The sequence below is a fragment of the Pygocentrus nattereri genome, chromosome 18, assembly GCF_015220715.1.
Source record: "Pygocentrus nattereri isolate fPygNat1 chromosome 18, fPygNat1.pri, whole genome shotgun sequence".
Taxonomy (NCBI): Eukaryota; Metazoa; Chordata; class Actinopteri; order Characiformes; family Serrasalmidae; genus Pygocentrus; species Pygocentrus nattereri.
In genome coordinates this window covers 1,989,669-2,016,737 of record NC_051228.1, presented here as the reverse complement: position 1 = coordinate 2,016,737, position 27,069 = coordinate 1,989,669, and the positions used below count along the sequence as shown (strand labels likewise).

Sequence of the window (27,069 nt, the reverse complement as noted above, 5' to 3'; positions counted from 1 at the left end):
TTTGTAAACAGAGGGATTCAGAGGGTTTGGAGGGAAGCGGTTCAGACGTCTTTACAGTGGTGGTGATGGGAACCAGGCGTCGCCATGACTACAACACAGATATAGACACTTTATTTACCATCCAGAACCACCAGAGAACCTACACGAGTCTTCTGAGCTTATATGGAATGTCGATGATGGAAAACAGTGGAAAATCTGGAATAATGAGTTTTCTTTGGGGACTATTTTGCCGCACAGCGCCCTGCATGTCTCCCTCCACCATGAATGGAGTTGAAGTTCTCTAAACTCTCATAAAACAGCGTCTCAGTCATCAGGCAGTGAATTCAGAACCAGTTCATGTAGGAACTTTCTGTGAGGAGCTTTTAGAGGGACGTCTGGTTCCCATCACCACCACTGTGAACGGTTCTGACTATCTAGAACAGAGCGTTTCACACCAAACCGCTCTGATTACATCTTCCCCAGAAATTCTGAGGTGTAAAACGCACTGATCTGAACGTGGAGACTGAACTGCCTCGATCTTGGCATGTTTTGGTTTGATTGTGTAGAAAATAAATGCGCTAAGAACATTTACTGTTTATATTCTACTGCTGTGTAAACGTTCTGTGCTTTTTAATTTTTTTTTTTTGTTTATCTGCCTGTTTTCTCAGTCTAATGCATGAGAAAGGTGAGGACTCTCACGGCTGGTTTTATTTTTGTAAATCTGGTTAAAAATAGCTCGACTGACAGTTTTGTCACCCTCTAATTTGCTCCTTATTTAGAAGTGTGGGGTCGTGGGAAACGGGGGGGGAAATTGCGAGGGAAATTTTCCAGCCAAGGGAAAGCAAACTGCAGATGTTTCCCATAATGCCCTCATAAGTTTTGTGCTTTTTTCCCTCTTGCTTTCTTCTACAATCGTTCACATATGACTGCGGGTTAATGCAGAACAGGAGGCCGCTGATTGACCGCAGATACGAGAGCGAGAACTGGAGCGATACGTCGGTGAAAGATTGAGATATGTGTTATCTCCCGAACGGCTCCCGAGCACCTCCGATTCCCTCGCTGTCCTGAACGTTCCCGACAGCAATTTCTTGCTTTGTTTATCTAGGTCATTACTCGCGCGCGCCTTATAATGCACGGCGTTAAAGCGTAATTTGCGAAGGCGTGAGAGTGGAATATAAAGCACGACTCATTTATCTCACAAATGGCACAGCATAAAGGAAAACCGCTGTCGCCGGGACGGTAATATTTCAGCCTCCTTTATTCATACGGCCTCATACCTTGCATTTCAATGAGCCTCCAGAATGTAAATGTCGTATTTCTTCCACTTTCCATCTCGGCTTTCTCCTCAGGACAAAAGCCAGGCCTTCAGGCTCGCTCCGTCAGCCTGGCTGTGTCTGATGGGAGCATGTGTTGGTGGCACTTAGAGGTGTTGCTTGAGAAGTTTCCAGATAAAAAAAACCACCGTCACAGCTGTCAAGGCCTCGTCAGCTCTGCTAGTTTAGCGCCCCTCTTCCCCACAGTGCTGTCGAACAGCGCAGTGTTGATCCACAACCATCTGCTCTCCTCCGCAACCTCATAGGCTGTTGGCGTGAACTCGCACGTCCTAAAAACGCTGTGACGAGGCGACGGAGGCAGCTCTGTAAAGGTGATTATATCCACCCAGGCAAAGTCAACAACATGTGTTTTCACCATTCCGTCGTATGTGGGTCGTTCTCCATCTGGGGTGGGAATTCAGGTGGATACACCTTTTAAAAATGCTCTTTCATCCCAAAACGAAATCTTAAAACATCTTCTGTTATCATACATGCAGTGAGGAGAGCGTTTTCTCTTATTTTCACTTCATCAGTACAGCATGTAATTTGATAGCACACTTTTGCACAACATCGTCACTTCACTCAAAGCTGCTGAAACCGCTTTTGTAGTGGAAGCAGTATCTGGCTAAGATGTAATCAGGGCGGTTTGGTGTGAAACGCTCTGTTCTAGATAGTCAGAGCTGTTCACAGTGGTGGTGATGGGAACCAGACGTCCCTCTAAAAGCTCCTACAGAAAGTTCCTACATGAACTGGTTCTGAATTCACTGCCTGATGACTGAGACGCTGTTTTATGAGAGTTTAGAGAACTTCAACTCCATTCATGGTGGAGGGAGACATGCAGGGCGCTGTGCGGCAAAATAGTCCCCAAAGAAAACTCATTATTCCAGATTTTCAACTATTTTCCATCGTCAACGTTCCATATAAGCTCAGAAGACTCGTGTAGGTTCTCTGGTGGTTCTGGATGGTAAATAAAGTGTCTATATCTGTGTTGTAGTCATGGCGACGCCTGGTTCCCATCACCACCACTGTAAAGACGTCTGAACCGCTTCACACCAAACCCTCTGAGTCGCTCTGTTTACAGCTCAGACACTGAACTATGCAGAAAATTCCTTTTCTAGAACATATATCTGAAACCAGGCTGGAGGCTTCTCTGCTAGAGCTTTGACAGGATCTATTGAGATTTACTCACAATATTCACCCCCAACATACAACCTTCAACACCTTCTGCTGTCCAGCTGGTCTGTAGAGTGAGTGACCAGGCTGAACTCTGACGCCTCCTCAGAGACGGAGGCTTAAAGCGGATTAAAGTTCGGGGTCGAGGTTTTTCTCTGTGTGTGTGAACAAGATGAAATCCTTAGAGGTGAAACAGAAATTTTCTCTCTCTCTCTCTCTCTCTTCTCTTTTTGTCTCTCTCTCTGTCTCTCTCTCTCTCTCTCTCTCTCTCTTTCCTCTCTCTCGCTTTCGCCCCCTCTCTCTCGCTTTCGCCCCCTCTCTCTCTTTCCTCTCTCTCTTTCTCTCTCTCTCTCTTTCTCTCTCCCCCTCTCTCTCTCTCTCTCTCGCTTTCTCCCCCTCTCTCTCTCTCTCTCTCCCTCTCTCTCTCTCTCTCTCTGTCTCTCTCTGTCTCTGTCTTTCTCTCTCTCTCTTGCTTTCGCCCCCTCTCTCTCTCTCTCTCTCTTCTCTCTTTGTCTCTCTCTCTCTGTCTGTCTCTCTCTGTCTCTCTCTCGCTTTCGCCCCCCCCTCTCTCTCTCTCTCTCTCTCCCTCTCTCTCTCTCTCTGTCTGTCTCTCTCCCCCTCTCTCTCTGTCTGTCTCTATATCTCTCTCGCTTTCACTCTCTCCCCCTCTCTCTCGCTTTCACCCCCCCCCCCCCCTCTCTCCCTTTACTCTTCTATTTCTCACTCGTTCATTTATTTTATTAAAGTCATTCAGGCATGACAGGCTATTTTCTCTAGTTTTAGCGCTGGAGCTACAAGGCTAATGCAGCTAATAAGTAATGGAAGCTTGTATCCCAGCAATTAGCATGACGCTAACCGCACACCTGAATAATCCCTCACCTCCCTGAAAGTGTGTGGAGCTGTTAGTTAATGTGTAATAGATGCGATGAGGTGGTTTGGGTCTCTGTGTGACTCCCTCTGATCTATAAACCTGACTGGAGTCAGATATCTGGTGGCTAATTCCAGAAGAAAGTGGCGAACTGTTCAGCTAAACTGATCGGGACCCCAGGACAGAGCCTGAGAGGCTGAGGAGCTTTAGAGACACATCAGCTCTTCGCTCCTCATTCCGGCACACAGGCAGTAGACAAAGCCGTGAGATCATCGCCCAGCGAGTCAAACTTTCCGGCCCATCTCCGGCCCTCAGCCCTGCCTGAGTAGAACTCCTTGAGTCCTTCTAAGGGAATGTTGTGTCTGGGTCCGTTTCGCTCCATGCTGTGTTACATGTCATTATTTTCCATCCTGTCACCTGCATCACTTCTCAAAGCGTTAGTTCAGTGAAAACCCCGAGTGCAGTCCTTCAGCCATGTTTATAAGCTTCCTTTACTTGTTAGCAATATTAGCCTCATAGCTTTAGTGTTCAAACTAACGAAGCAAACTTCAGACACCAAACGGGTCTTGGCTGATTGATTATATTTGGGGTAAGGAGGGAAACTATCGCTTTAAACTCTCTCTCAGACGGGCTTGTGAAAGGGTGTGGCTCAGCAGTTGTGCTCATTTTCAATCGGAATACTGGCCCAGTCTGGAGTCACGGCTCACTCGTTCATAAATTTACCCTAAATGAAAACAGAAAGCTCAGAAACTGCGTAAAGGGCCATTTCCATTTCCAAATCAGTCCTTTGAAAGCCACTCGTGCTCATTGAGGTCGAATGCCGCTGTTTTGAGCGCGCAGCTCTGTGTAATTGATTTTCAGGCCGTGCTGTGGAGAAGCAGGAGTGAAAAAGCTGAGGCATCTGAGGAATTCTGAGGACAAAAGCATTAGCCTGCTGGGCCAACAGGGGGCTAGTCACAGTCTGCTTTAGGCTGGACACTGGAAATCTTTTAGAGTTTTCAGCTGGGAAATGTTTTCATGTCATTCAGTTCAGTTATACAGCATTAAATATATGCTAAAAGTTATGACTGCAACATAAAAAATGTGCAAAAGTTATGAATGCAGCATAAAATATGTGCAAAAGTTATGACTTCAGTATAAAATATGTGCTACGTTATGATTTCAGTATAAAATATATGCTAAAAGTTATGATTTCAGTATAAAATATGTGCTAAAAGTTATGATTTCAGTATAAAATATATGCTAAAAGTTATGATTTCAGTATAAAATATATGCTAAAAGTTATGACTTCAGTATAAAATATGTGCTACGTTATGATTTCAGTATAAAATATGTGCTAAAAGTTATGAGCAGTAATAATATCAGATTAAAATCGAATACTGTGCCTTTAAGCACTGATCGCAGCAGCTTGGCAGTATTCACCCCACGGTGTTTCATCCTCTGGGGACTTACCTCCCTGCAGGCCGGCCAGGTCAGGGGAAAAAGTCTGCTCTCTTCAGGCTGAGCGGAATGCTGAATTACACATCGCTCAATCTTGCCAAATTGTTTGCAGCATGAAAGAGAATTCCCGATGAAATAAACATTCAGGATGAATAATTTACTCCCGCACACACTCACGCACTCCTTACTGCGCTCGGGTGAACTGAGATAAGCCAGATATCAGGTCCTTTTTCAGCGTCCTGCTGTAAAAATCTCTAAACTCTGTTATTTACATGAACGTCAAACAGAGGGAAAGCGCTCTCCTCTCGCGCTCTGTTTATCTCACTGATAAAGGATTTATTTGGAGTCACGAAGCATAAACAGCACCGCGGAAATGATGTACATAAAAAGTTTTTCTTCTTGTTCGGAGAAGTTTCCTGATGACAGAGATGGAATATTTACATACATGCATAATAAATATGAGACGTTATTATTGCATATACAGCACAAAAGCCAGAGACCATCATTCATTCATTCAATTTCCAGTCCAAATGACTATTAAATACACGTTATTCATTTTTCAGTCGATATTCCTGTGGATGCTACATATAAGATAATCCGTAAGGAAGGAGAAAGTCAAAGAACACAAAAAACTGGAGTTTAAGAAACTCATTTAAAGCCATGGAGAAAATGTGGCTCCTAACAACCACCTGAACGAGTCATGGCCATGACTTAGTAAAGCATAAGGTATCCTAGATCCTACTATGTGACCACGATTTAGTAAGGCATGGAAACGAGATCCAAATGCATGGCCACGGCTTAGTAAAACGTGGGAACGAGATAATTAAATTGTGTCTGTGACTTAGTAGCACGTGGGAACAAGATAACTAAGTTGTGGACATGACTTAGTAAGGCGTGGGAGCAAGATCCTAATGCATGGCCACAACTTAGTAAGGCATGGGAACTAGATAATTAATTTGTGGCCACGATTTAGTAAGGCATGGGATCGAGGTAATTAAGCCTTGACCACAGCTTAACAAGGCATGATCTTGTTCCCACACTAAGTCATGGGAAATGATGTGTTATGTTGTAAGTCGTGGCCATGCATAAGGATCTCATTCCCACATGTTGATAAGCCGTTATTTTTATTTCGACGTGATGTCCAGAAGCTCAGCGTTCCCTCCAGAGGGAGAAACTCTCTCCCACAGAACCCACTTATCTCAGCTGCCTGAAACGCCTCGTTGGAATTCCAGCCCTTTTCCTTTGTTACAAGATGACATCATCTCGTAACACAGTCCTTACTGCCCGCCTACCGACTAGCTGGGCCCCCTCACACAGCGCACAGCAGCTACTGGAGGAGGAAGAGTGAGTTCAGTGCTGTAGCGTGTGGAGTGTTTGCTTCACTCTGGATCAAACTCATCAGAACCGACGGAGCTCACAGCTGCTCAGGAGACAGGCGTCTGTCTGCAGACTGCAGGACAGGGGTGAAATGTGAGCGTTTCAGACAGCGGGTGACCAGGGATGCACAGTATGAGGAGAATAATGTGGTTTTGGACCATTGAAGTGTAAATCTGTTCTAGTAGAGCCCAAAAAAAGTGTTAACGTTGAAAATGAACATAAGACCCCTTTATAAGACCCGAGAAGGCATTAAGGCAGTTAAATCCCGGACTATGCTTGTATGTGCTTATAATTGCATTTGTCCAGGACTCCCGGTCCTAATCCCAGGATTACATCCAAAAATAATCATTTCTCTGCTTGATTCTTTCTTTATGTTTGCAGGTTTGCTGATTGGCTCTGGATGTGCCCTGTATCCTCTTGGCTGGGACAGTGAAGAGGTCAGACAGACCTGCAGCAACACCTCCAACCAGTTTCAGCTCGGTAAGAAGATCAAACGCAGGCACGAGCCTCTTTCTGCATGCTCTCTAGTGGACGTGGTGCCAGCATAGTGGATATTGATGCATTTTTTAATATAATAAAGTACCTTTTCCCTATAACTCTGTCATCAGATGAACTAGGACTGTCGTCTCTCTGTGTCTGAAATGTTCTGACGGAAAGCAATTCACACTTCTCCACGAAGACAGCTGAGCTGAGATAAAAACAGACTGCAGGTTTCTTCATATGAAACAGTCCAGTATAACAAAGTGCAAAAATGGGATAGAAACACAATAAAAGATGCTTTTATAAATGTTGACATACTCACTGACCTACAACAAAGAAGAGCCGTTTTGTCAAGTCAAAATGAAACCACCTTTGGAGCCACAACATTTTACTGAACATTTCACCATCTTGGCTGTAAATAATATATTGACAAAAGTTTTCACTCCCCCATCCAAATCACTGAATTCAGGTGTTCCAGTCACTTCCATGGCCACAGGTGTATAAAGCCGAGCCCCTCGGCCTGCAGACTGCTTCTACAGACATTAGTGAAAGAATGGGTCGCTCTCAGGAGCTCAGTGAATTCCAGCGTGGTGCCGTGATCGGACGCCACCTGTGCAGCAAGTCCAGTCGTGAAATTTCCTCACTACTAAATATTCCACAGTCAACTGTCAGTGGGATTATAACAAAGTGGAAGCGATTGGGAACGACAGCAACTCAGCCACGAAGTGGTCGGCCACGTAAAATGACAGAGCGGTCAGCGGATGCTGAGGGGCATAGTGCGCAGAGGTCACCGACTTTCTGCAGAGTCAATCACTACAGACCTCCAAACTTCATGTGGCCTTCAGATCAGCTCAAGAACAGCGTAGAGAGCTTCATGGAATGGGTTTCCATGGCCGAGCAGCTGCATCCAAGCCTTACATCACCAAGCGCAGTGCAAAGCGTGGAATGCAGTGGAGTAAAGCGCCGCCACTGGACTCTAGAGCAGTGGAGACGTGTTCTCTGGAGTGACCAATCATGCTTCTCCGTCTGGAAATCCGATGGACGAGTCTGGGTTTGGCGGTTGTCAGGAGACTTTACTTGTCTGACTGCATTGTGCCGAGTGTAAAGTTTGGTGGAGGGGGGATCATGGTGTGGGGTTGTTTTTCAGGAGTTGGGCTCGGCCCCTTAGTTCCAGTGAAAGGAGCTCTTAAAGCTTCAGCACCAAGAGATTTTGGACAATTTCACGCTCCCAACTTTGTGGGAACAGTTTGGGGACGGCCCCTTCCTGTTCCAACATGACTGCACACCAGTGCACAAAGCAGGTCCATAAAGACACGGATGAGCCAGTTTGGTGTGGAAGAACTTGACTGGCCTACACAGAGTCCTGACCTCAACCCCATAGAACACCTTTGGGATGAATTAGAGCGGAGACTGTGAGCCAGGCCTTCTCGTCCAACATCAGTGTCTGACCTCACAAATGTGCTTCTGGAAGAACAGCCAAAAATTCCCATGAACACTCCTAAACCTTGTGGAAAGCCTTCCCAGAAGAGTTGAAGCTGTTGTATCTGCAAAGGGTGGGCCGACATCATATTAAAGCCTGTGGATTCAGTCAGTCCAGTTCATATGCGTGTGAAGCCAGACGAGTGAATACTTTTGGGATATAGTGTATGTCTCAGTGTGTACTCATGTACCGAAAAACACAGACTTGCTCTGCTCTGCTTTAATTTTCAGCTCAGCTGTAGCTGCTTTTCTCACATCTCCAGCAGGAAACTTTTCCCTGTAAAACGTCTCTCAATGTTTGACTTTTTACGAGGCTGAAGTCGCTTCTCATTCGCCAGCTTCTTGTTCGAATTTTCCCATTCCACCTCAAATGGTGCCTGAGGTGCCTGAATGTAGCTAACTGCTGCACCATTTAAGGTGGAATGGGAAAATTCTAACAGGAAGATGGCGAATGAGAAGCTTTGTGACTTTTTAGTGATAGTGACAGATTCTCGCTGCAGATTAAACATATCAGGAAACCAGCTGGAGTGACTATAAATGTAAATAACTTAATTTGTCTACTAGCTGGGCGAGACTGTTGTCTGCGTTGCTATGGTGACCAGCCGTCTGCGCTGATCTTCAGGGTTAAAGGGTGAATCAGTAGTTCTACATTAACTCCAGCGTTTAAGATCATTTACTGTTAAACTGTGTTGAAGGATCAGCAGAGCTTTATTTTACTGTAGAGGAGGATTATTTTATTATTACCTTGATTCAGCTGTGGAGCCTCAACAGTACAGCAGAAGAATTCACAGCGTGTTTGTGTGTTTGTATGTAACTGCAGGTTCTTGTGAAATCGGCTGGGCGTTTTACTGCACGGGTGCCGGAGCTGCGGTTGCTATGCTGATTTGTACGTGGTTGTCCTGCTTTGCCGGGAAGAAGCAGAAACAGTATCCATACTGATGCTACACCAGAACCCACACCAGCAGGAGCAGCTGCCGTCAGGGACTAATGAGAGACCAGACTTCACTTTACGGCCTCTGAGTTTCCTCATGAAAACATAAGCGCCATTGTTTCATGACTGTCCGTTAACGTTTGACCTGCCCTTTGGGATCCAAAGGGCATACGCCAGTACAGCTCACCAAACCACACACACGGCTTAAGGCTGCATCATCAGCCGGATAATCCTTCAATCTTAAAGCTAAAGACTCTTGTTTATAATACCCGTTTTATTTTTCGCATTTATTTGGCGTACAATAACTGTTTGTCCTCACTATGTAACTGAACCTACTCTGCTACAGTGTGTGTTGTTTGTTTTTTATTATAATGGACGTTATATTCTGTATTTATATTAATATCTTGTTGTTGGCCTTAAATATCTCCACATGCAATAAACATCGTTTGAACTGGAGGGTTTGTTCAGAACAGAGAATAACCTCGTCATTATGTACTGTAACGTCTGAAACAGCTTCGATGTTTGTTTTGAAGTATTTATCCTGGCGTTTTGCCTGAAAATAAATCACCCGTTTTGTTGTGTTTGTAAATAAATACGGTTACATGACCAAAACGCAGTGAGCGGAGAATCACATCCCCCCAGTTTGGTTATTCACAGAAGAAAGTGCTGGATTGAACGTACTTGAATTAAATGTGTACATCAGTCCTACATTAATAAAATACATCATCACAATTACATAACTAAACTGAAGGGCTGTCCGTCTGTCTGTCTGTCTCTCTATCTATCTATGTCTGTTTATCTATCTGTCAATCTGTCTGTCTGTCTGCCTATCTATCTATATGTCTGTCTGTCTGCCCATCTATCTGTTTGCCTATCTATCTGTCTGTCTGTCTATCTATCTGTCTGTCTATCTGTCTGTGTCTATCTATCTGTCTGTCTATCTGTATGTCTATCTGTATGTCTATCTGTCTGTCTGTCTATCTATCTATCTGTCTGTCTATCTGTCTGTCTATCTGTCTGTCTCTCTATCTATCTGTATGTCTGCCTATCTGTGTATCTATCTGTCTATCTGTCTATCTGTCATTCTGTCTATCTGTATGTCTATCTATCTGTCTGTCTGTATCTATCTATCTGTCTGTCTATCTGTCTGTCTATCTGTCTGTCTCTCTATCTATCTGTATGTCTGCCTATCTGTGTATCTATCTATCTGTCAATCTGTCTGTCTGTCTGCCTATCTATCTATATGTCTGTCTGTCTGCCCATCTATCTGTTTGCCTATCTATCTGTCTGTCTGTCTATCTATCTGTATGTCTATCTATCTGTCTGTCTGTCTGCCTATCTATCTATATGTCTGTCTGTCTGCCCATCTATCTGTTTGCCTATCTATCTGTCTGTCTGTCTGTCTATCTGTCTGTCTATCTATCTGTCTGTCTCTCTATCTATCTGTATGTCTGCCTATCTGTGTATCTATCTATCAATCTGTCAATCTGTCTGTCTGTCTGCCTATCTATCTATATGTCTGTCTGTCTGCCCATCTATCTGTTTGCCTATCTATCTGTCTGTCTGTCTATCTGTATGTCTATCTATCTGTCTGTCTGTCTGTCTATCTGTCTGTCTATCTATCTGTCTGTCTCTCTATCTATCTGTATGTCTGCCTATCTGTGTATCTATCTATCTATCTGTCAATCTGTCTGTCTGTCTGCCTATCTATCTATATGTCTGTCTGTCTGCCCATCTATCTGTTTGCCTATCTATCTGTCTGTCTGTCTATCTATCTGTATGTCTATCTATCTGTCTGTCTGTCTGTCTATCTATCTGTCTGTCTATCTGTCTGTCTGTCTATCTGTCTGTCTCTCTATCTATCTGTATGTCTGCCTATCTGTGTATCTATCTATCTGTCTGTCTGTCTGTCCATCTGTGTCCATCTATCTGTCCGTCTATGTGTCTATCTACCTGTTTGTCTGTCTATCACTCTGTCTATGTGTCTGTGTATCTGTCTGTCTGTCTGTCTCTCTACCTGTTTGTCTGTCTGTTTGTCTATCAGTCTTTCTCTCATTCCTGCAGCGGTGTGTTTTAATCCAGGGGCTCATTTATCTCATCATGCAGTGATTCCGAGGTCTCAGCGTTGCTGTGGTTGACGGTGTAGAATTCTGGGCTGTAATGTTGAGCTCTGTAATTACCAGCGGAGTTCAGTGCTGCAGACAGATGTCAGGAACGGTGGGAAACTATCCGGAGTGTGACGTTTTCATTTAGCGCCACATGCAAACGCTGAGGAGACCAGCCGTAACTCGCTTTTCTGTTACACAAGAAATGCCAACTTGAGGATTTAGAGCAGATTAAAACAGGAATAGTTTGAACAGTTTGTATGGCACCCGCTGTGCAGCTGTGCAGACGAGCTGCTAGAATGTAGTTATTAAATAATTATAATTATTTATTAAAGTATAAATTCTACTAATGCTCACTTTTTTTACAGAAAATGTCTGCAGCATGTAATTATACCTGTGTGTGTGTTTGTGTGTGTGTGTGTGTCTGAATGTGTCTGTGTGTGTGTGTGTGTGTGTGTGTGTGTATGTGTGTGTGTGTGTATGTGTGTGTGTTTTTGTGTGTGTTGGTGTGTGTTTGTGTGTGTGTGTGTGTGTGTGTGTGTGTGTGTGTTTTTGTGTGTTGATGTGTGTTTTTGTGTGTTGGTGTGTGTGTGTGTGTGTGTGTGTGTGTGTGTATGTGTGTTTTTGTGTGTGTGTGTGTGTGTGTGTGTGTGTGTGTGTGTGTGTGCACGCACAAGCCAGGTGCGTTGTTGTGGTCTTTCAGAAACGGAGGGGACGCTATGAAATCAGACACCTCTGCTCTACACGTCTGAATATATCACATACCTGCATTTGCCGCTTCAGCTTTGCTGTAGTAGCATTCAGCAAGTAAAGGGGCGTGTCTTCTCATAACTCCTTATTCTCAACATAACCACCGAAGTGGGTGTAGCATTAACATGGAGAAGGACGTTGCATAAAATAGAAATAGAAGTAGTGTAACCCTGGAAATGGGTGTAGCATAGTAATGGAGAAGGCTATAGCATGTCATAAATAGGTGTAGTACAGATACCATAGATATGGAAACTGGTGTAGAGTAACCATGGAAACAGGTATAACATAACTATGGAAACTGGTGTAGTGTATCCATAGAAACAGGTGCACCATAACTAAGGAAACTGGTGTAATGTAACCATAAAAACGGGTGTATCATAACTGTAGAAAATGGTGTATTGTAACCATGGAAACAGGAGCAGCATAACTATAGAAACTGGTGTAGTGTGACCACAGAAACAGGTGTAGCACAACTATGGAAACTGGTGTATTGGACCCACAGACATAGGTATAGCATAACGTAAATGGGTGTAGCGCAACCATAGATACTGTAGTGTAAGCATTGAAATGGCTGTACCATAACTATGGAAACGGGTATAGCATCTCAATAGATTTGGGTTTAGTCTAACTATGGAAACGGGTATAGCATCTCAATAGATTTGGGTTTAGTCTAACTATGGAAACGGGTGTTTTTCATTTAAATTGTTATGCAGAACTTTTTTTCATTTGAAATCTTCTTTTAATAGAAATCTCACTTGAAATGCTCCCCCAAAGAGAGCAGCGTCGAAATGGTCTGATCTACATGTTCAAGGGTTTTTGGATTTCCAAGCCCTCACGTCATGCTGTGACCCATATCAGATAGCACATGTGGGAAACTCCCTTATTTATGGGAATCCACCCAGAGATCACATCTGGGTTTGATCAGAACCATGTGATTCCTACCCAACAAACCAGCAAGACCACAGCAGGCCGTATGAATAAAGGAGCAGCCAAGATGGTCCCTGTTGAGTGTCCTCAGCATGTACGAAAACAAAAAAAGGTCATTTTCTCCTTACAGTGAGTCTCATTTAGAGCCGAAATGAACATTTTAATTTGATGTTTCTTGAGGCGATGCCTAAAGGGAATGAGATTTGTTTGATGTTATGAAGATGTGAAAACAAGGAGACAAAGAAGCTGATAGCAGCATCTGCGTCCATTACCTGCTCTCGCAAAGTAACAGGGCTGATCCAGCATTGAAATAGATGGATTATGAGCCAGCGTCCTTCATCCAGCAGTGAACACGTGCCTGGAAAAACAGGTACAGAAATTCATCTCACCTTGACAAATAATAGATGTGTGTGTTTTTGTGTATTTCAACAGCTGCTTGACTATAAAAGAAAATGTTCTTAGTTGTTTATGACTGACAGCCTGAGTGTCTTTATCTCTTTATAGTGTAACCGTAGATATGGGTGTAGCGTCAGCATAGCAATGAGTGTGGTGGAGTCGTAAAAACCTGTTGCCATGGAAATGAGTGTAGGATGACTATGGAAACGGATGTATCTTAGCAATACAAATAGAAATGGGTGTAGGACGGGGGTCGGCAACCCGAGTGTTAAGAGGAGCTGTTTTGTCAAGTTTCAACAAAAATCAAACCACTTTGGGAGCTACAACGCTTCTCATTCGCCAGCTGACTGATAGAATTTTCCCGTTCCACCTTAAATGGTGCCTGAGGTGCCAGAATGTAGCTAACTGCTGCACCTTTTAAACAGCCTCATGACTTTTTAGTGTTTCAGTTTCTCTCTGCAGATTAAACGTATCAGGAAACCAGCTGGACTGACTATAAACACTAATCAGTCCATTCGTCTCCAAATGATCAATATTCGTCTTAAATCTCTCTCTTTGCCGTTTCGTAGCTACTAGCTGGGCGAGGCTGTCGTCTGTGTTGCTATGGTGACCAGCCGTCTGCGCTGATCTTCAGGGTTAAAGGGTGAATCAGCAGTTCTACATTAACTCCAGCGTTTAAGACCATTTACTGTTAAACTGAGTTGAAGGATCAGCAGAGCTTCATTTTACTGTAGAGGAGGATTATTTTATTATTACCTACTGATCTGATTCAGCTGTGGAGCCACAAGGGGGCAGTAGAAGAGCCGCATGCAGCCCCTTTTCCTCTGTAACAGCCCTTTTTTAACCTTATCTTATCTAATTTGATTAACTGTCCTAATTATATTTCTAATTTGATTTATAATTTAATGATATTCTCTTATAAATGTGTCGTTTTAATCGTGTCTGACTCTATAATTTCACTTTGCCCATTGAGTGACTGCAGTGTATGAACGGTGCTGTATAAATAAACTTGCCTTGACATACTCAAGTACTAAAATGGGTGTAGTGTAACTACGGAAACTAATGTAGCGTAATGCTGAAATATAGCCATAGGAATGGGTGTAGTGTAACCATAGAAGGGGTGTAGTGTAGCCATAGGAATGGGTGTAGCTTAACCATAGAAGGGGTGTAGTATAGCCATAGAAATGGGTGTAGCTTAACCATAGAATGGGTGTAGTGTAACCATAGGAATGGGTGTAGCTTAACCATAGAAGGGGTGTAGTATAGCCATAGAAATGGGTGTAGCTTAACCATAGAAGGGGTGTAGTGTAGCCATAGGAATGGGTGTAGCTTAACCATAGAAGGGGTGTAGTGTAGCCATAGGAAAAGCTCAGCTACTGCTTTTATTAGAAAAAATCAAGTAGGCCAGCACTGATCTGCTGGTTGGTTTAAAGTCAATTAGGTGGAGTACAGCAGCATTAACACACTCACACACACTCACACACACACACACACACACACACACACACACACACACACACACACACACACACACACACACACACACACACACACACACACACACACACACAAACACACACACACACACATGTTTATCTTGCTATATATATATGAGGTCGTTCAAAGGTTTGTATTGAATTTTGTGCTACTGTAGCTAAACAATACTACACCTAAACCTAAACCTAAACCTTAATCTTAACCTCAGGATCCAAAAGGCATTTTCTCTGCTCTTTTAGTTTTCAAATAAAAAAGTAATTCTGGTTAAAACTTCACATGCTAAAGTGAGGACCAGCGAAATGTCCTCTTGAGCAAAAATTTCATAATCCTATCATAGTGAGGACATGGATAGTGAGGTCCTCACAAGTACAGCACTACAAGAACACACACATACACACTGTAAATGTACATTTGTGTGTGTGTGTGTGTGTGTGTGTGTGTGTGCATTACCCATGAAGACTGTCAAAAAGCGAGAATCACACATTACGAGAGTAAACTTGATTCTGCTTGCTGTGTATTTATGCAGCAGAATATACAGCAGAGCAAATGACCCACATAAAAGCCCGAACTTTAACACACTCAGCAGAAAACCTCATGAATTAAATATTGTATTAATTAAACTGCCGAGGCAGAAAGACTCTGAAAGACGATGCTGCAGCGCCACAGCTCTAGCAGGCCTGATTTTCAACACCTCACTAATTCTACTTTTCCTCTGCGAACGCAAATATAACAAACATGTTTAATAGGTTTGCTGTAGGGTTTAATGCAATGGCTGAGTGGTTATGGAGTATAACACCATCTAGTGGTACAAAATGCCAATTGTGCCACCCCATTTCTCATGTATATGTATGAGTGTTCCCCTAGAATAAGAGGCGGTTAGCTGTCTTTATTCAGGCCCTTCTGACGGAAGGTTACATAGAGAACCATTAAAGGGTTTGTTTTATGTATGGAGCCCCGAAATGATTCTATTTATTAAAATATTCAGTATACACAGAAAAGATTCTATATCGTCGCTGTCGGGACCTTGTATCTCCACTTTTTCCCTATGGTAACTGTATGAAAATGTGAATATTTCATGAGGAATGAGAAGAAATGCTTGAAAATTATATTATCTTAGAATAAAATAACTTTTTGGAGGTTTTGTTTTAATAGCAACAATTAAAAAACCTGAACCCTAGGATTTTACACAGCAGTCCTCTGCAACAGCCCCCTGCCCGCCGCCCCGTCCCCCACCTACACAAGTCTTCTGAGCTTATATGGAATGTTGATGATGGAAAATAGTGGAAAATCTGGAATAATGAGTTTTCTTTGGGGACTATTTTGCGTCACAACGCCCTGCATGTCTCCCTCCACCATGAATGGGCTAAAACTTTAACGCAAACACACTGTGGGGGAGCTTTTAGAGGTGGACGTCTGGTTCCTATCACCTCCACTGTGAACAGTTCTCGCTAAGCTTCTCTAGAACGGAGCTTTTCACACCAAACCGCTCTGAGTGACTCTGTTTACATCTAAAATTATGTTGAAAATGTTCAAAAAGATGCTGGAGTTGCCCTTTAAGGTGCTGGTTTGTGCTCTGACCAAGCCAGGGCCTAGACTATATTAATAAAACATCTTCATAATGTGTTTATATTGTTTATATATTATAATGCTGAGTCTCACAATCAAAAAATCAAAACATACTAAGTGTGAGAGGCCTCGGTTTCTCTGACCGCTGCCCTGAGGGATCAGCAAGGGAGGAATTTTATTTTGGTTCAAAACTAAAAGCGCCTAACTGCCGGTTGGTGGCGGGAGCGCCCGCCCATAGCGTCACGGCGCACACCATTGGTTGAAACGAATGAGTGACAAGCGGCGAGCACCAATCCGGAGGGAGAACCGTAGCGCGAAAGTCAAATCTGTTTGACTGTTGGAGGCGGAGAGGCAGGTTTGCAGAGACGAGCTGCGGGATTTCATCTGCACTCTGAAATATTTTTCATATTTTCGGACGCCAGCTAGACACTACAGTCGGGGTAAGTCACCTATATGTTTTAAAATCCAGCCGTATCATCACTTTAATCATAAAAAAGCTATCAAAACTTCCCGCTTAGCTTAGCCAGCCGCTCACGTCAGTGGAGAATAGCGTTATGGTCAGGAACTTTAGCTAAGCTAACGTTAAATGACACAAACATGACTTTTACTGTAACGAACAGAGCATTAAAACTTAAATTTACCTCGCACAAAGTTGTTTATTCGTAGTATATAATATTATAAGCTGAAGCTGGTTTCCTAACCGCCAGCTAACTTACACATTGGAATTCCCCGCTCCACCTTAAATGGCGCGGCAGTTACGTTCTGGCGTCTCGGGCAGCAGAGTGTAACTGCTGCGGCATTTAAGGTGGAACGGGGAGTTCCAATAAGAAGCCAACTTCAGCCTCTTGAATGAGCCGTGGACTCTCAGTGAATTCATACTGTCGAGGTGAAACGTGTCTGTTGCTGATAACGTTGGTTTTATTCTGTTTCTTTCATGGGCAGGTGATCATTTAGGTCTGTAAAGAGCGGCTACAGAGACTCCACACGATGGACACGGCAGTGAAAAAGGTATATTTTACTAACATAAAATGCACACGATTAAGCCCAAACGTGAGGTTTAGTGTGTTCACTGGGTTGGAGAGAATAACTTGCATTGAAAAGGTGCTGATGGCTGAACGCTGAATACACTGTGCTGAATGTGTTCAGTATTCACCGCCTGCTTTGGTTCACTGCCACTCCCATAGTCTCGCTTTAATTCAATTTCAATGAGGTCCAGTTAAAGAAAAGTTCATAACGGCTAACCGGCATCATGGCTCAGTGCCATGTACTGTTTACTGAAGTAGCCGAGTAGGAATATCAGCGTCTTAAACAGCCGACAGCTGAACATCAGATCAAATAAAGTCCAGTTCGGTCAGATTTCACCAACATTTACTGAACATCAGATCAAATAAAGTCCAGTTCGGTCAGATTTCAACAACATTTACTGAACATCAGATCAAATAAAGTCCAGTTCGGTCAGATTTCAACACCATTTACTGAATATCAGATCAAATAAAGTCCAGTTCGGTCAGATTTCAACACCATTTACTGAACATCAGATCAAATAAACTCCAGTTTGGTCAGATTTCAACAACATTTACTGAACATCAGATCAAATAAAGTCCAGTTCGGTCAGATTTCACCAACATTTACTGAACATCAGATCAAATAAAGTCCAGTTCGGTCAGATTTCAACAACATTTACTGAACATCAGATCAAATAAAGTCCAGTTCGGTCAGATTTCACCAACATTTACTGAACATCAGATCAAATAAAGTCCAGTTCGGTCAGATTTCACCAACATTTGCTGAACATCAGATCAAATAATGTCCAGTTCGGTTACATTTCAACACCATTTACTGAACATCAGATCAAATAAACTCCAGTTCGGTCAGATTTCAACAACATTTACTGAACATCAGATCAAATAAAGTCCAGTTCGGTCAGATTTCAACAACATTTACTGAATATCAGATCAAATAAAGTCCAGTTCGGTCAGATTTCAACACCATTTACTGAACATCAGATCAAATAAACTCCAGTTTGGTCAGATTTCACCAACATTTACTGAACATCAGATCAAATAATGTCCAGTTCGGTTACATTTCAACACCATTTACTGAACATCAGATCAAATAAACTCCAGTTCGGTCAGATTTCAACAACATTTACTGAACATCAGATCAAATAAAGTCCAGTTCGGTCAGATTTCAACAACATTTACTGAATATCAGATCAAATAAAGTCCAGTTCGGTCAGATTTCAACACCATTTACTGAACATCAGATCAAATAAACTCCAGTTTGGTCAGATTTCAACAACATTTACTGTCAGTTTCCTCTTTTTAGATCACGTCATGTGGAATAACTTCCCTCTGACTCACTTTCTTCTCTGACTGCTGTTTCTCTGCATAGGGACTCCGGGCTTGGACCGTGGTCCGCCTCTTAGTGACCTCTGAGCCAAGCGAACATTTTGCCATATCCCAAAAAACACAATATTGCACATGTGATTTTTCAGTTAACAGTACATGCATAACTTACTGGGAAATGGATGCACGAATCCAGCACAGCACAGATTCTTAGCATAGTACTTGTGAAGTTCTGTCATCTATCAAAAAACGTTTAGTTATGCTGACATTAAAAACTGATCACATTGGTTTGTCAGTCTACTCAGGCTTTAGCATGAATTTCTCACGCTGTGTGCTTCTTTTAAAGTAGTTAATGAACATTGATGGTGTTTCTCATAAATATGGTAGGTTATGTTGTTTTATTTAGTGGGTAAGTATTCTAAAATTACTCTAAAAAGTTAAAAGTAACTGTTTTCTGAATACTGATTTCTGTTTTCATTCCCAATGCTTGTATTCCAATGCATCCCAACCTTGTATGTTGATTATATTTTGAAAGAAGAGACTTTGTGTACTGTAAAACTGCTGATTCAACTCATCAGGTCTTTAATTTAGCCCTTCATAAAGTTAAAAAGGAGGTTTTACAACAGAAAAGCAGCAAAATGTTCAGTGAGCTACAGAAGAAGTATGTTTTTTGCTTTAGATCCACTTCAGTTCACTTCCAACTCTTGATCTAGCTGGATTTCCATGAGCATTACAGTCATGTGAGTTTTATCAAGGTTGGACCTCTAATTAATTTAGGGCAGTACAATCTCAGTGAACAGGGTGGTGTTTCATAGAAATATGCACGTTGTTGATAAATGCATATACAGTTGGAATATATAGCTGTTTTTAATTTTTGAGAAAAGTAAAGGGAAACTATTATATACCATACACCCCCCCCCCCTTCGCTTGCCCCTATGTATATAAACATTTACACCGATCAGGCGTAACATTCTGACCACCTCCTTGTTTCCTTGTCCATCTTATCAGCTCCACTGACCGTTCAGTTCCACTCTGTAGTTCTACAGTTACAGACTGTAGTCCATCTGTTTCTCTGATACTCTGTTACCCTGTTCTTCAGTGGTCAGGACCCCCATGGACCCTCACAGAGCAGGTACTGTTTGGGTGGTGGGTCATTCTCAGCACTGCAGTAACACTGACGTGGTGGTGGTGTGTTAGTGTGTGTTGTGCTGGTGCGAGTGGATCAGACACAGCAGTTCTGCTGGAGTTTTTAAACACCTCAGTGTCGCTGCTGGACTGAGAATAGTCCACCAGCAGCGTCCTGTGGGCAGCGTCCTGTGACCACTGATGAAGGACTAGAGGATGACTAACACAAACTGTGCAGCAGCAGATGAGCTGTCGTCTCTGACTTTACTTTCACTGTCCACTCTATTAGACACTCCTACCTTGTCGGTCCACCTTGTAGGTGTAAAGTCAGAGACGACAGCTCATCTGCTGCTGCACAGTTTGTGTTGGTCATCCTCTAGTCCTTCATCAGTGGTCACAGGACGCTGCCCACATGACGCTGTTGGTGGTCTATTCTCAGTCCAGCAGCGACACTGAGGTGTTTAAAAACTCCAGCAGCACTGCTGTGTCTGATCCACTCAGACCAGCACAACACACACTGACACACCACCACCACGTCAGTGTTACTGCAGTGCTGAGAATGACCCACCACCCAAATAATACTAATAGTACAATAGTAGTAATATAACAAAATAAATACAAAGAGCTATAAACAGTTTAAAACTATATAGGATGCTTTTGATTGTTGACAGTGGTCTCCAGGAAAGACCTTCAGTTCGGTTTTAATTTTGATGTACTGTTTTGATGTGTTTTGATTGCTATTATGTATATCTTGATATTATATTCTGTGATTGTTTTATTTCAGAGCAATAAAGAAAACACCAAGCCGCTGGCTGGTCAGAAAAGGCCCGAGTCCAGAAGTGTCATATCAAAGCAAAAGCTGGTTAAAGTTGCACCTCTGCAGTCCAAAAATGACCTTAAGAAAGAAAAGAAGGAGGAGACCCTGGAAGAAAAGCCTGAGGCGCAAGAACAAGTCAAACCGGTAACCAAGACCAACACGTCGGACCCTAACAAGCGGAAAACGCTGAGCCAGGCTTTCCGCACCGAACAGTCCGTTAGACACAGAAAACTGGTGGTGGAGGCACAAAAGCCCCCACCAACGGCGCCCCCCAAACCCATCCTGGGCACCTACAAGGGCAGAGTGGTGAAGTCTAAAATAGACTGCTTCAGGAAGCCCCCCAGTGGTGAAGAGAAAGCGGCTGAGGCAACAGCCGTCGCTAAATTCGCTAAACCAAGCGTGCCTAAACCTAAACCTGAGCTGGGAACTTTGTCCAAAATTCGATCAAAGAGTGTCACCACTTTACCTGGTGCCTCTAGACCACCACGACCTCAGCCCAGTTTGCCCAGCAGAGCAAAGTCTGTGTCAGATGCGCCGCTAAATGTGGCGGAGAAGCCAATCCAGAGGTCCATCTCTCAAAGACAAGTCCCAGCCAAAGCTCCAGCGCCCGCTCGACCCACCGTGCCTCGCCCAGCAACCGTCCCACCAAGGCCGGCTGCAGTGACCACAGCTCGTCCAGCTCCCAGCAAGATCACCTCGTTCATTAAAAAGAAGGAGCCAGCAGTGCAGAGCGTCAAACCCAAACCTGCTGCAGCTGTCACGGAGCAGAAAGCCCAGAGGCCAGCCAGCAGCACCATCAGCCAGTACAGAGTCCAAGTGGAGACCGCCGAGGAGAGGAAGTGCGTTCATCTCTGACCTTCGTTGTTGAATGATAGCTAAATCACCTTTTACCTTCTGCCTACCCTCGTTGGTCATTTCATCACAACCACTTGCTGTATCAATGCGCTTTTAGTAGAGGCGGCCGATGTGGTTTAAAGTTCATATCTCAGTGTTTTCCAGCTTTTTGATGACTTCTGTCGTACGTTCTGTCAGTGACTGATTGTTTTCTTTAGTTGGAAGATTCTTTATTTGAAGTAAGCAGCCTTTATTAAATGCTCTGAGATGCAGAGTTGGAGGTAAACAAAGCGTCGCCAAGTAGATTCAAATGAAATGACTTCAATAAGCTTTAAATCTGGGTTATATATTGGAGTAGATTGTTTCCTTATAGTCCATATTTCTGCTTTAGTTTCAGCATTAATAATCCTATTTAGGCAATTTTTAGGTTCAAAATGCATCCATGAATCTGAAGGAGCGATTTTCAGAACGTTATAATTGATTTAGAATAATTATCAGTAAATTAAACTTGTTTTTAAGTACGACTCAGACTATTTTCCAGCGCCCTGTGTTGTTTTTGTTGTCAATATTTCACTCCAGTTAACGCTGTAGGCTATACTTCCCTATAGTTTCCTTATAGTTATAATATTTACAGCGTAGTTTCATCACTAATTGTGCTATTTAGACCATTTTTTTGGGTTTGAAATGCTTTGATTAATCTGGGGGTGTGATTTTTAGAATAATAATTCTAAATATTCTATAATAATGCCGTTGTGTGTTTCAGATTTATTCCTTAATCGTGCCAAAATAATCAAATGGAATTCTTGAGGTGATTAGTAATAATTCGATAATTAAGTTTCTTAATTAAAGAAAATTAAATCTAGGGTCTTGTCGTCAAGAAATTTAGACAGTAAAATAAGGAGAAGATTTGATTTGTATGTCAACTGGGCTGTTCAGCCGTTAAGCAGCGTCATAACCTCACATGTAAATGTATTTCTTTGTAGGGCAAAGTTGGCAGAATGGTTGGCGTCAAAGGGGAAGACCTTGAAAAGACCACCGATGACCGAGAAAGCGGCTCCACCAGCAAGCAAACCTGCTCCGCCACCCAAAGCTACGCAGGAACCCAGTAAGGTAGCACAGCTCGAGCCTCAAGCAGAACCTGAGGAGAACCAGCCTGGCTGTGAGGGGACGGGTAACAATCGGCTTGAGCGTGATCTCGTCCCTCAGAGCGAGCAGGTGTTTTCCAGCAGCCCGAGCCACATCATGAACACCACACTAGACCTACTGGACAGTTCGGATGTGGATCTTCCTGTAGATCCGGAGATCAGAATGGAATCGGTACGAGACATATCATCTTAGTTTTTCCGTATTTGGCTTTATGGCAGAGTTCTTCTAAAGGTTCTTCTAAAAAGATGGTTCTTTATTAAAGCCATTCTGTGTATAGCCGAGAACACTCAATGACCCGTTTGCATGCTTAAAACGTTGTGTGGTGAAATGGTTTTTAAGACTGATGGAGAATGAGTTGTATAGGGTTCTAGATTGAACCAAAAAGGGTTCTGCTATGTTATGATGTCACGCTTTTTCAGACATGTTGGTGCTATATAGAATCATACAACACATTCTCCATCAATCTGAAGAGCCGGTTTTAAGCATGCAGATGGGCTGCTGAGTGTTTATGGTTCTATATAGAATCATTGTCTTGACTAAAGAACCCTTGAAGAACCATGATTTTTAAGTGTGCATTAGCAAAAAGGTTGTTCTGAGGTTTTAAGAGGGGAAACCGAACCTAATAGGGTTTGTGATCTGCCTGTAGGCGAGTTAGACCAATCAGAGGCAGCCAAACCTCCGTGTGTTGTGACGTCACAACCACAGCCTACTGGCAGTTGGGCACGCTGCGTTCAGGGGTCGAACCTCAAGCCAGAAAAGATGGATATTCTGGTCTTTCTGGCCAAAATAAACCAGGCTGCAATCATTATTTATAAAAATCGCAATTTATTTTGCAGTTGCAATGAAAAAAAAATCGCAATTCGATGTTTCCCCCCCCGAATCGTTCAGCCCTATGTTTTGAGTTTATTTCAAGTTGAGGTTTATTTTAAAAATGATTTCAATCCTAAATAGTAAGCCTGTAATTTTAAAGAGTTACATGTGAAATATCATGTTTGGTCATTAAGCAAATACACAGAATGACTAACTATAACAAATTAGTGTCTGTTAGTGTGATCACACCTTCTGTCCTGTCCTCTTACAGCTGGTGCTCAACTTGTGTGACAAGCTGGACGCGATGGAAATCCCTTCTTCTTGTGAGAACGGTGAGGTTCTCATCTCTAAATAAATATCATTCACTTATCAGTCACAGAAATGGAGTTTTCTGCTCTTGAGTACTGAACTACACTTGTTGTTGCCGGTTTATTAGAAGCCATTACCGTGTAACTACAGTCACTGGACATTTTATCAGAAACACCCACCGTATCGGTGTGAAGTTAGACTGTAGCCCATCTGCACAATTTGGCCCAGTCCCATTTCTCACTTTCACCCCGACCCCTTGTTTTGGAGCGCTGCCCCTTGTTCCTGAGCTACAGGGCAGTGGTTGAGATCTTCCCTCTAATAAAAGAGCATCACTTCATTATCAGCTACTAGCGCCGCTCTGTAGGCGACCCTGCCCGTCTGCAGGGACAGCAGAGGAGGGGAAAGTTCAGCTCCTCACTGCTGGGCTTTAGTTACATTTAGGGATCATACGCCTTCAAAGAGGGGGGCAGTTATTTATTATCACCCCCCCTAATTCTTCAGTGATATGAAGCTGAAGTCAGAGATTCTCCAGATTCTCATTTGACTTTTCCCGTTCAACCATTTAAAGGGGAACTCCACTGATATTTCCAAGATTGTGCATAATTAAATAGCAGAGATGTAAACAAGGTCATTCATAGAGGTTTGGTGTTCTGGAGAAACTTACCGAGTCAGAATTGTTCACAGTGGTGGTGATAGGAACCAGACGTCCACGGCTAAAAGCTCCCTCACAGAAAGTTCCTACATGAAATGGTTATGAGTACATTCCCTGATGTCTGAGACAATGTTTCATACCATCATCTGCATTACATATAAAACTCAGAAGACTTGTGTAGGTTCACTGATGGTTGTGGATGGTGAATAAAATGGCTATATTGACGTTGTAGACAATGCAAGCCCTGGTTCCTATCACCACCCGTGTAAAGAAATCTAATTGGCAGGTTTCTCTACAATGAACCATTTCACATCAAACCACTCCGAATGACTTTTTACATCTCACCGACTCCATATAGAGGTTTTAAAGTCTGTGGAAGGTTCATGGTAACTCTAGCTAGCTACTGATCCATCAGATTTTTTCATGCTTGTTATGAAGAAAAGGACCATAATACACAGAGACAACATTAAGCTAAGATAATATGATGGTTATTGTATTTTTTTACAAAATAGGGAAAATTCTCACGTTTGTGCATTTCTCTGGTCTCTTGTGCTCCGTCTTGCCAGTTTTTCTTTTTTTCTCATATCACCGCTTGGAGTCTCTGAAAAACCTCCGTCTGTAGCCCAAACACTTCGCCCCACCCCTCTATCTCAACAAGAATCGGGAACACCCCACAACCTAGACGAGAAGACACAAAACGGAGGGGTAGGGCTGGGTGGTGGGGGCGAGGGGTGAAATGGGACTGAGCCAAACTGAGCAGCAGCAGATGAGCAACAGTCTAACTGTACAGCAGCAGGGTGGAGCTACGAGTGACGGGGTTTCTGATAAAGTGGCCAGGGAGTGTATTCATTTTTCCACCTTCTCTCTTCTGCAGATGCAAAGACAGGTGATGAGGAAGTTGCGATTTTGTTTAATGTCAAGGTGGAAGAAGAAACGGTTAAAGAGTTTGAGATCCTGGAAGAGGAAGAACTGGAAGTAAAGCAAGAGTCAGCGGACGATGTCGCAGTAGACGGGCAGGAGGTCAAAGTAGAGCGCGAGGAGAAGGTTCTGGAGCGGAAAGATGTGAAGCCGTTTAATGATGAGGTCTCTGAGGAGGAGGACGATGACGGTGATGATGAGGAGATGGATTCCACACCTGCTGAGGTTACAGAAGCATCTGTGGTGAAGTACAGCGTGAAAACGACTCCGTTCCTGCAGAGGTGAGCGTGATGTTGGTGACCCTTATTACCACGGAAGTTTTTTCAGGTTGCCAATCACTGTTTTCAGTAATATGAAATGCTTTAGGACCAATGTGGAAAATTGTTCTAACATGTTAATCCTGTGCAGTTTCACAGCTTTCAAATCATTAGTAGTAAACTAGGAAGCTTCCAAGTGGAGAAGCTGCACTGGTGCTACAGGATTTTGGGATGATCCTCAGCTATCTGATAAGATATTGATTAGACGGAAAGCTTTTTAAACTGATTTTCGCAGGTCAGAAACTTAACCTTTTAGGTCCCGTAATCATAAAAATGCAAGGTTTAATAAAGATGCACTCACTTTATTAAGGGTTTCCCCACTGCACATTCAGAGCCCTGTACTGACCTAAACACGAACCAGCTGAAATTCTAGTAGTTCACATTCCACCTGCTGGATCCGCTGTAATAACAATGGTTAACGATTTAATTGACCTTGGAGTCGTTTTATGTCACTCTAAAGCATCTACTTTAGCTAATTAGCTGAAATCTTAAGTAAAGGAACAATCACAAATGAGAAAATCCTAGTTTGATATATTCTACATTGTGTAGGTTTTGATATAGGAAGTGATTCCAAAGATGAAAAACGGGATCAATGTCTGTGTTTGGGTTTATTCCCTCAGCGGAAAGCCGGAAGTGTCATTTGAACCGATTTCAGATGAAGCTTTTCTCCGGCCGTGACTTGGAAAGTGTTTGTTTTTGTCGTGCTAGTGTAAAGAAGAGGATGGAGACTGAAGGAGAAACAGCAGGCAGCGCCTCTCGCCGCAAGAGCACCATCAAAGACCTGAAATTTCTCACGCCAGTTCGCCGCTCGTCACGCATCCAGCGCAAATCCTCCCGTCTGCCGGACATGCTGACTGACCACGACCCCTGCGTCTCCTCGCTGGCTGAGCTGGTGCAGCTGGACGACGCCGACTCCAACGCCTACATCTACAGGAAGAACCCTGCGCTGCTGGACCACCTGCCCTACCAGGCTGGAGACTTGGAGAGGTTATCGGAGGAGAAAAAATAAGCTGAAGTGATGGAAAAGGTGCAGAGGTGTTTGAATGTTTTTACTAAATGAATATGCAAATTGACTAACTAGGCTCCGCCCACAAATCAATTCAGCTGTAGCTGTAATTGTTAATACTTGAGATGTAAACAGAGTGTTTGTGTGGAGGTGTCTTTACAGTGGTGGTGATAGGAACCAGGGGTCGCCATGACTACAACACTAATATAGACATTTTATTTACCATCCATAAGAGATCATAAATCATAAAACAGTGTGTCAGACACATCGAGCAGCGTATTCATAACCATCTCGTAAAAAAAAACTCCGTACCCCTCCAAATGCCTTTGTTTACATCTTCACTATTTAAATTGTGAGATATTGGTGGAATTTCCCCTTTTAAGTATTATGACAATTAATGATAAAGCTGGTCCAGCCATGAAAGAGCACCTTTGTGGGCGGAGCCTGGAGAGGGGAATTCAACTGCTCTAATGAACAAAGATGACACTGATGACTTATAATTTATC

At 43.1% G+C, this 27,069-nt stretch overlaps 2 protein-coding genes across 2 annotated transcripts in view; both read left to right on the top strand.

The window, feature by feature from the left end:
* lhfpl6 (LHFPL tetraspan subfamily member 6) overlaps positions 1 to 9,673 on the top strand; it is a 50,537-nt gene extending 40,864 nt beyond the window's left edge. Inside the window, exons 4-5 of the mRNA XM_017721989.2 lie at positions 6,532 to 6,630; positions 8,930 to 9,673. Coding sequence (XP_017577478.1) covers positions 6,532 to 6,630; positions 8,930 to 9,048 — 218 coding nt within the window. The 3' untranslated portion in view covers positions 9,049 to 9,673. The remainder of the gene's footprint in view (positions 1 to 6,531; positions 6,631 to 8,929) is intronic.
* A 6,914-nt stretch (positions 9,674 to 16,587) lies between these two features.
* Positions 16,588 to 26,810, top strand: si:ch211-266i6.3 (cytoskeleton-associated protein 2). Its single transcript, XM_017721998.2, has 7 exons — positions 16,588 to 16,721; positions 17,224 to 17,289; positions 20,539 to 21,410; positions 22,389 to 22,722; positions 23,633 to 23,693; positions 25,197 to 25,521; positions 26,266 to 26,810. Exons 2-7 carry the CDS (start codon positions 17,269 to 17,271, stop codon positions 26,564 to 26,566), a joined length of 1,914 nt encoding a protein of 637 aa, XP_017577487.2. The 5' UTR covers positions 16,588 to 16,721; positions 17,224 to 17,268; the 3' UTR covers positions 26,567 to 26,810.
* The last annotated feature ends 259 nt before the right edge of the window (positions 26,811 to 27,069 follow it).

What these genes read in the sequence shown, in the direction of transcription:
- si:ch211-266i6.3 (XM_017721998.2), top strand. Translation starts at nt 17,269, where the DNA reads ATGGACACGGCAGTGAAAAAG. An exon ending in CGGAGATCAGAATGGAATCG is followed by an intron (nt 22,723 to 23,632) that starts GTACGAGACATA and finishes GTCCTCTTACAG; the next exon opens with CTGGTGCTCAACTTGTGTGA. An exon ending in CCCTTCTTCTTGTGAGAACG is followed by an intron (nt 23,694 to 25,196) that starts GTGAGGTTCTCA and finishes TCTCTTCTGCAG; the next exon opens with ATGCAAAGACAGGTGATGAG.